This window comes from Salvelinus namaycush, chromosome 17 (assembly GCF_016432855.1).
Source record: "Salvelinus namaycush isolate Seneca chromosome 17, SaNama_1.0, whole genome shotgun sequence".
Taxonomy (NCBI): Eukaryota; Metazoa; Chordata; class Actinopteri; order Salmoniformes; family Salmonidae; genus Salvelinus; species Salvelinus namaycush.
The window spans coordinates 35,774,531-35,784,530 of NC_052323.1; the positions used below are offsets into that span (position 1 = coordinate 35,774,531).

A 10,000-nucleotide genomic window follows, 5' to 3' on the forward strand; every position below is an offset into this window, starting at 1 on the left:
TGGCGCTGGTACGAACTAATGGCACCCTATTACTTGTGGGCCTTGGTACAAACTAATGGCACCCCATTGCTTGTGGGCCCTGGTACAAATTAATGGCACCCTATTGCTTGTGGGCCCTGGTACAAACTAATGGCACCCTATTGCTTGTGGGCCCTGGTACAATCTAATGGCACCCCATTGCTTGTGGGCCCTGGTATAAACTAATGGCACCCTATTGCCTGTGGGCCCTGGTACAATCTAATGGCACCCTATTGCTTGTGGGCCCTGGTAGAAACGATTGGCACCCTATTGCCTGTGGGCCCTGGTAGAAACTAATGGCATCCTATTGCTTGTGGGCCCTGGTATAAATGAATGTACTATGGTGAATAGGGTGCTATTTGGGTTTAATTACACATCTGTTCAAAGTCACTCTTGGGTTGCGTCCCAAATGACACGCAGACTTATACTTGAGGGAATCATACCTCAGATGGAAGAAACAAAAAATGTGTGGTCCAAAGAGTACATAGTGTATCATACACCAGAATCTAATGAGTACATAGTGTCTCATACACCAGAATCTAATGGGTACATAGTGTCTCATACACCAGAATCTAATGGGTACATAGTGTCTCATACACCAGAATCTAATGTGTACATAGTGTCTCATACACCAGAATCTAATGGGTACATAGTGTCTCATACACCAGAATCTAATGTGTACATAGTGTCTCATACACCAGAATCTAATGTGTACATAGTGTCTCATACACCAGAATCTAATGGGTACATAGTGTCTCATACACCAGAATCTAATGGGTACATAGTGTCTCATACACCAGAATCTAATGGGTACATAGTGTCTCATACACCAGAATCTAATGTGTACATAGTGTCTCATACACCAGAATCTAATGGGTACATAGTGTCTCATACACCAGAATCTAATGGGTACATAGTGTCTCATACACCAGAATCTAATGTGTACATAGTGTCTCATACACCAGAATCTAATGTGTACATAGTGTCTCATACACCAGAATCTAATGGGTACATAGTGTCTCATACACCAGAATCTAATGGGTACATAGTGTCTCATACACCAGAAACTAATGAGTACATAGTGTCTCATACACTAGAATCTAATGGGTACATAGTGTCTCATACACCAGAATCGAATGGGTACATATTGTCTCATACACCAGAATCTAATGGGTACATAGTGTCTCATACACCAGAATCTAATGGGTACATAGTGTCTCATACACCAGAATCTAATGGGTACATAGTGTCTCATACACCAGAATCTAATGGGTACATAGCGTCTCATACACCAGAATCTAATGGGTACATAGTGTCTCATACACCAGAATCTAATGGGTACATAGTGTCTCATACACCAGAATCTAATGGGTACATAGTGTCTCATACACCAGAATCTAATGTGTACATAGTGTCTCATACACCAGAATCTAATGTGTACATAGTGTCTCATACACCAGAATCATACACCAGAATCTAATGTGTACATAGTGTCTCATACACCAGAATCTCCAACGATGCCAACAGCAGAGTCATCAGTCCAACAGTCAGCCTTTATAAATAAAAACATAATAGAGACAAGTTAGATTGAATAACTGTTGTTTTTTATATAGAAACACATAACTACTTTGTTATGTCAATGAATGTTAAGAGGCCATTTCAGAGCTTCATGCTTTTAGTTAATGTCATGTTGACAAATAAACCAGATCATGGTAACAAGATTGAGCAATGATATAGCGGGTTTTTACCTGAGGCAATTCTATCCCAGGGGTGAGTTTGCCTCTGTCACAGTGTGAAAGTGATTATGACTGACGGTTAAGACCCAGAAAGAGATTGAAAGGAATAATTTTCCCTGACAGATACATTTAGTTTAGCAGCATAGAGACGGCCATGGGTGGCCATGTCCCTTTTTTAGCAGGAAGAAATGCAGAGAGATTCATTGAGATAACAGGAAAGCAGTTACACACACACGCTTGCACACCCACACGCACACTAACACACGTGCACACACGTGCACACACACGCACACACACACACACACACACACACACACACACACACACACACACACACACACACACACACACACACACACACACACACACACAGAGAGCAATGGTATTAAACCCTTCAACAGTGTGCTAAAGGAACACAACAGATATCACACCGAGATGCTACAGGAACACAACAGACATCACACCGAGATGCTAAAGGAACACAGCAGATATCACACCGAGATGCTAAAGGAACACAACAGATATCACACCGAGATGCTAAAGGAACACAGCAGATATCACACCGAGATGCTAAAGGAACACAACAGACATCACACCGAGATGCTACAGGAACACAACAGACATCACACCGAGATGCTAAAGGAACACAACAGATATCACACCGAGATGCTAAAGGAACACACCAGATATCACACCGAGGTGCTAAAGGAACACACCAGATATCACACCGAGATGCTAAAGGAACACAGCAGATATCACACCGAGATGCTAAAGGAACACAACAGATATCACACCGAGATGCTAAAGGAACACAACAGATATCACACCGAGATGCTAAAGGAACACAACAGATATCACACCGAGATGCTAAAGGAACACAACAGATATCACACCGAGATGCTAAAGGAACACAACAGATATCACACCGAGATGCTAAAGGAACACAGCAGATATCACACCGAGATGCTAAAGGAACACAACAGATATCACACCGAGATGCTAAAGGAACACAACAGATATCACACCGAGATGCTAAAGGAACACAACAGATATCACACCGAGATGCTAAAGGAACACAACAGATATCACACCGAGATGCTAAAGGAACACAACAGATATCACACCGAGGTGCTAAAGGAACACAGCAGATATCACACCGAGATGCTAAAGGAACACAGCAGATATCACACCGAGATGCTAAAGGAACACACCAGATATCACACTGAGGTGCTAAAGGAACACACCAGATATCACACGAGGTGCTAAAGGAACACAGCAGATATCACACCGAGATGCTAAAGGAACACAGCAGATATCACACCGAGATGCTAAAGGAACACAGCAGATATCACACCGAGATGCTAAAGGAACACAACAGATATCACACCGAGATGCTAAAGGAACACAACAGATATCACACCGAGGTGCTAAAGGAACACAACAGATATCACACCGAGATGCTAAAGGAACACAACAGATATCACACCGAGATGCTAAAGGAACACAACAGATATCACACCGAGATGCTAAAGGAACACAACAGATATCACACCGAGATGCTAAAGGAACACAACAGATATCACACCGAGATGCTAAAGGAACACAACAGATATCACACCGAGATGCTAAAGGAACACAACAGATATCACACCGAGATGCTAAAGGAACACAACAGATATCACACCGAGATGCTAAAGGAACACAACAGATATCACACCGAGATGCTAAAGGAACACAACAGATATCACACCGAGATGCTAAAGGAACACAACAGATATCACACCGAGATGCTAAAGGAACACACCAGATATCACACCGAGATGCTAAAGGAACACAACAGATATCACACCGAGATGCTAAAGGAACACAACAGATATCACACAGGAGATGCTAAAGGAACACAACAGATATCACACCGAGATGCTAAAGGAACACACCAGATATCACACCGAGATGCTAAAGGAACACAACAGATATCACACCGAGATGCTAAAGGAACACAACAGATATCACACCGAGGTACAGGGCTTTCAGAAAGTTTTCACATCCCTCAACTTTGTCCACATTTTGTTGTGTTCCAGCATTTAAAATGGATTAAATTGAGATTTTGTGTCATTGGCCTACACACAATATCCCATCATTTCAAAGTGGAATAATGTTTTTGGAAATGTCTACAAATTACATTTTTTTTTTAATTTTTTTTTTACAATTGCTAGGACCCATTTCTCAATACAAAGGTCACTTTTTCAAAACTCTTCACACAGTTCTCCTCACCAAATTTCAGCTTGGCACAGCAGTTAATTTCACAACCAAAATGTGCTAAAACTACCAAAACACTTCATACACGTCTCAAATCAACTCAAAAAACACGTCTCAAATCAACTCTTCCATAACACTAGCAACGGTTGTCACCCAACGAGCACACGTTGTCATAAAACAACGACATAAACAACACGAACAACAGGTAGCATTACACAATGTTGTCTTCTGTAAAACGTCTTTACAAAACAAGACTGACACCTCTCTACTGTTTACAATTCACTGCAGTGTATGTGACAGGAATGAATCAGACAAGATGCAATATGCTTCAATATGTTTTATGTAATTTTTTGGCATTGAGTGATTCCAAAAATACAAGAAAGTGTATATACACCATCTACCGATACAGATACAGTGGCAATGCTAGTCAACCCTGTCTTCTGCATTTGGCCACAGGTTCTCATCCACATCACATATTTTCTCATCTTGGGCAATACACCTAGGAAATAATATTTTGGCATGTCTGGTCCATCCCTGGCAATCTTCTGCAGATATGTCCAGGCATCCAGCATTCATTGCGTCCAGGAGGGACATTTGATCATGTGGATGGTGATCATAAATAATTCCTCTATGGGGTTGAGGAACGGAGAGTAAGGTGGGAGGAAAAGTGACACCATCCTGGGATGGGCTGCATACTGCTCTGTGACTGCACGGGAGTGGTGAAATGCCACATTGTCCCGTACAATTACAAACGTTGGCCGGACTGCATACTGCTCTGTGACTGCACGGGAGTGGTGAAATGCCACATTGTCCCATATAATTACAAACGTTGGCCGGACTGCATACTGCTCTGTGACTGCACGGGAGTGGTGAAATGCCACGTTGTCCCATATAATTACAAACGCTGGCCGATTTCGCCTGTTGGCACCCCTCTGGCCCGGGACATCCACTGTGGCCCGTTTCCCAATCACATTCCTTCCTCACCGCCGTGTTTTGGCCAAGTTGAAACCAGCCTCCTCCACAAAGATGAATATGTAGGGTGTTTGCCTGACTTCAATCTCCATGACTCTCTAAAATAAATCCACAAGGCAACATAAGAGTCAGTCTATTACGGTAGTTTACATTATACCTAAAAACATGCCATTGTGTGCCTCTGCCCTGTTTGGTTTTGTTCAAAACCAGTTCTGTATTTTATAGTCCTCTTACCTGGACATATTAGTTCCTGAGTTGCTTGACTCGTTCAGAGTTCCTCTCAAAGGGGACAGTGTACAACTGCTTCATCCTGACTTGATGTTGTTTCAGGACTCTAGAAATAGTTGTTATGCTTACATTTTGAATATTTCCAAATGTAATGTTGTCTGCCAACACTCTGTCCCAAATCTCTGTTAGTTTTATGCCATTGTTCCTGATGACCATATAAATGATTGCAGTTTCCTGCACAGCAGTGAAAATCCTGCCTCTCGTGCCTGTGGGAGGTAACCGTTGGGACCCAAGCAGAAATACAAAAACAATTACACCAAGTGGGTTTGGAGGCTTTGCTCAATTTACTTCTGTAATGTGCAGTTCAGTCAGATCATATCTGTTGTTTTGTTGGACATTTCTCACAATAGATGCCACTGTTGAGTGTTGCAGATGTGGCTGCACTCTCAGACCAGCCTCTCTCATTGATAGACCATGATTTATTACATGATCATCTGAGACTACAGCTCTTGATCTTCCTCTCAGTCTTTTTCCACCACGCATACGTACTCCTCTCCCTCTCCCTCTCCCTCTTCCTCTCCCAGCCACTCTTCTTCCTCTGTCAGCCACTTCTCTATCTCTGGCTGGGTCCATGTTTACATTACACTACAGAATTATTCCTAAGATGTCCCCTTTTGTATAGATGGTAATGTGATTGAAAGACTAACACCTGGGTAGGTGTTCAGCTACAATGGGAATCAGCTGTGGTTGGTCTAATTGTTTTGAATGTATTTCATTGCTTAGATTTGGAATATATTTCAATATGGTATTCATTGTAGAATTGTAGAAAATTGCTGTCTCATTAAATGTTGTGTTATGTTAGGTTTTCAACTTAAGTTTAACAGTTTTGAAAAGAGTATGTAAACATGTTCCAAATTGGCCTGTAGGTACATAACGTTTTGGTGGTGGTTGAGTCTGAGTGAGAAAAGAATTCATGAAATTTGAAAGATGTAGTCATTGAATGCATTTTGTTCCAAAGCAATGAAAAATGATCCACAGTTTAGCCCACATAGACTGCTGTTGTGTTCCCTGTGTGAAGAGTTTGGATTGTAAAATACTGTAACACAAAATCCAAAGCTGAAATGTCTTGAGTCAATAAGTATTTGTTACGGCAAGCCTAAACAATTTCATGGGTAATATATGTGCTTAACAAATCACATAATACGTTGCGTGGACTGCAATAATAGTGTTTTACATGATTTTTGAATGACTACTTCAGCTCTGTAACCTAAACATATAATTACCTGTAAGGTCCCTCAGTCAAGCAGTGCATTTCATTCACAGATTCAACCACAAAGACCAGGAGGGTTTCCATGCCTTGCAAAGAAAGGCCACTTTTGGTAAATGGATTTTTTTTAAAAGCTGACATTGAATATCCCTTTGAGCACGGTGAATTACACTTTGGATGGTGTATCAATACACCCAGTCAATAGAAAGATACAGGCTTCCTTCCTAACTCAGTTGCCGGAGAGGAAGGAAACCACTCAGGGATTTCACCATGAGGCCAATGGTGACTTTTTAAACAGTTACAGAGTGGCTGTGATAGGAGAACATTGAATATAGATCAACACTGTAGTTACTCCACAATACTAACCTAATTGACAGAGTGAAAAGAAGGAAGCCTTTACAGAATACAAATATTCCAAAACATACATTATCTTTGCTACAAGGCACTAAAGTAATAATGCAAAAAAATGTGGCAAAATAATTCACTTTTTGTCCTGAATACAATGTGTTATGTTTGGGGCAAATCCAAAACAACACATTACTGAATACCACTCCGAATGTTCAAGCATAGATTTGGCTGCATCATGTTATGGGTATGCTTGTAATCGTTAAAGGACTGGGGAGTTTTTCAGGACAAAAAATAAACAGAATAGAGTTTAAGCACTGGCAAAATCCTCGAGGAAAACCTGGTTCAGTCTGGTTTCCACCAGACACTGGGAGATAAATTCACCCTTTCAGCAGGACAATGACCTAAAACACAGGGCCAAATCTACACTGGAGTTGATTACCAACAAGACAGTTAATGTTCCTGAGTAGAAGAGTTAGTTTCAACTTAAATATACTTGAAAATCTATGGAAAGCCCTGAAAATGGTTGTCTAGCAATGATCAACAACCAATTTGACAGATTTTTCACATATTTGACTCGGGGATTCGAACCATCGATCTTTCAGTTACCTGCCCAATGCCCTTAACCACTAGTCTACCTGCTAACTGCCTGTTGCCCAATCAATAAGCATATCGTTTGGAAAGGGCTCGTAAGTAAGCGTTTTGCGGTAAAGTCTACACCTGTTGTATTTTTCACAAAAATACGATTTGATATTTTGTATGGTACCATACACCTCACACTGCTGGTGAAGCGTATTGACCAAATGATCCCGGGTTTTGCAACAGCATCACTGTAAACCATTAAGACTGTGTTTGGAAACAAAGTGTGATTTAATACATGTCATCGGCATTAAAAGATCCCCAAAGCGCCACTTGCATGTGGACCACTTTACTTAATTTTTTACTGGCCACTCTCTGCTTTTCATCATTTCAGCATTGTGGGGTTAGCTAGTCACTGGCTTTAAGCATTGTGGGGTTAGCTAGTCACTGGCTTTAAGCATTGTGGAGTTAGATAGTCACTGGCTTTAAGCATTGTGGGGTTAGCTAGTCACTGGCTTTAAGCATTGTGGGGTTAGTCAGTTGCTAGCTTTAAGCATTTTGGTGTTAATTGGTGGCTTTGAGCATTGTGGTGTTAATTGCTGGCTTTCAGCATTGTGGGGTTAGCTAGTCACTGGCTTTGAGCATTGTGGGGTTAGCTAGTCACTGGCTTTGAGCATTGTGGGGTTAGCTAGTCACTGGCTTTAAGCATTGTGGAGTTAGTCAGTCACTGGCTTTAAGCATTGTGGGGTTAGCTAGTCACTGGCTTTAAGCATTGTGGGGTTAGCTAGTCACTGGCTTTAAGCATTGTGGGGTTAGTCAGTTGCTAGCTTTAAGCATTGTGGTGTTAATTGGTGGCTTTGAGCATTGTGGTGTTAATTGCTGGCTTTAAGCATTGTGGGGTTAATTCCTGGCTTTCAGCATTGTGGGGTTAGCTAGTCACTGGCTTTGAGCATTGTGGGGTTAGTCAGGCGGTGGCTTTGAGCATTGTGGGGTTAGTCAGGCAGTGGCTTTGAGCATTGCGGGGTTAGTCAGGCGGTGGCTTTGAGCATTGTGGGTTAGCCTGGGTTAGCCAGGCGGTGGCTTTGAGCATTGTGGGGTTAGCCAGTCGCTAGCTCAGCAACGGAGGCTGAATGGAACCATTATGTCCTCTGGAGCCTCCAGTCAGGTTGAAAGGTTAAGCTATCTCTCCAATTGGTTTCTTGATTCAAGAGACAATTCTGCATAATAAATATTATGCAAAAACCTTAACATGTATTGTAGAGAGTGAGGGGGAGACTCCCAGGGGCCAGACTGCAGTGTCTCTGTCTGTCTGTTCATCTGTCCGGCTCTCCTTTGATCATGAAAGGACTATTAATTAAGAAAAACCTTTCAACACTTCAGGAACTGACCTTTTCTTACAATTTTCACCTAAAAGGACATATCAAATCTAACTGCGTGTAGCTCAGGCCCTGAAGCAAGGATATGCATATTCTTGGTACCGTTTGAAAGGAAACACTTTGAGATTTGTGAAAGGAATGCAGTATAATATAACACAATAGATCTGGTAAAAGATAATACAAAGAAAAAACCAACCGTTCTTTTGTACTTTTTTGGTGCCATCATCTTTGAAATGCAAGAGAAATGCCATCATGTATTATTCCAGCCCAGATGCAATTGAGATTTGACACTAGATTGCAGCAGTGGATGTGCAAAGTTTTAGACTGATCCAATAAACCATTTAATTTCTGTTAAACATTTTGTATCAACTGCCCTATTGTGCCTAATTGACCTATTAATAACTTTTCATGTTCAAAATTGTGCGCTCTCGTCAAACAATAGCATGGCATTCTTTCACTGTAATAGCTACTGTAAATTGGACAGTGCAGTTAGATTAACAAGAATTTAACTTCTTGTCAATAGGGGGGCGCTGTTTTCACTTTGGAAAAAATCATGCCCAAATGAAACGGCCTCGTACTCTTTTCTAGATCATACAATATGCATATTATTATTACTATTGGATAGAAAACACTCAGAAGTTTCTAAAACTGTTTGAATTATGTCTGTGAGTAAAACAGAACTCATTTTGCAGCAAACTTCCATGCAGGAAGTGAAAAATCTGAAAACGAGGCTCTGTTTCAGGGCCTGCCTATTTAATTGCCTTCATTCGCCTTCCACTAGATGTCAACAGGCAGTGGAAGGTGGAATGGGGTGTCTAGCTTGATCTGAGGTCGAACAAGAGCTTTTGGAGTGGCAGGTCAAGAATTTCCTTTGTCTACCAAGGCGCGCGAAGCACCTCAATATTGTCTTTTGATAAGCGTTCGGTTTACATGGCGAATATCTCCGGCTCTGATTTTATTTGATACATGTGATAATAACATCGTAGAGTAGGTTTTTTCAACCGAGTTTTATCAGATTATTCAACGTTTATTGGGACTTTTGGAGTTTTCCGTTCTTTGCGTCGAGAGAAAATGGGAACGTTATCAACATTGGCTAGCATTGTGGCGCGAATTCGACAGAAGAAAAGGACATTCTAAAACCAAACAACGATTTATTCTGGACCAAGGACTCCTTGTACAAGATTCCGATGGAAGCTCAGCAAAAGTAAGAACAATTTATG

General features: G+C 41.4%; 1 protein-coding gene across 1 annotated transcript; it reads left to right on the forward strand.

Moving 5' to 3' along the window:
- The first annotated feature begins 2,189 nt into the window (after positions 1 to 2,189).
- LOC120062201 (histidine-rich glycoprotein-like) lies at positions 2,190 to 3,020 on the forward strand. Its single transcript, XM_039012002.1, has one exon. The coding sequence runs from the start codon at positions 2,190 to 2,192 to the stop codon at positions 3,018 to 3,020; it is 831 nt and encodes a 276-aa protein (XP_038867930.1).
- Positions 3,021 to 10,000: the final 6,980 nt, after the last annotated feature.

Bases quoted from the DNA above. Each gene is read 5' to 3' on its own strand.
- LOC120062201 (XM_039012002.1), top strand. From the start codon at position 2,190: ATGCTACAGGAACACAACAGACATCACACCGAGATGCTAAAGGAACAC.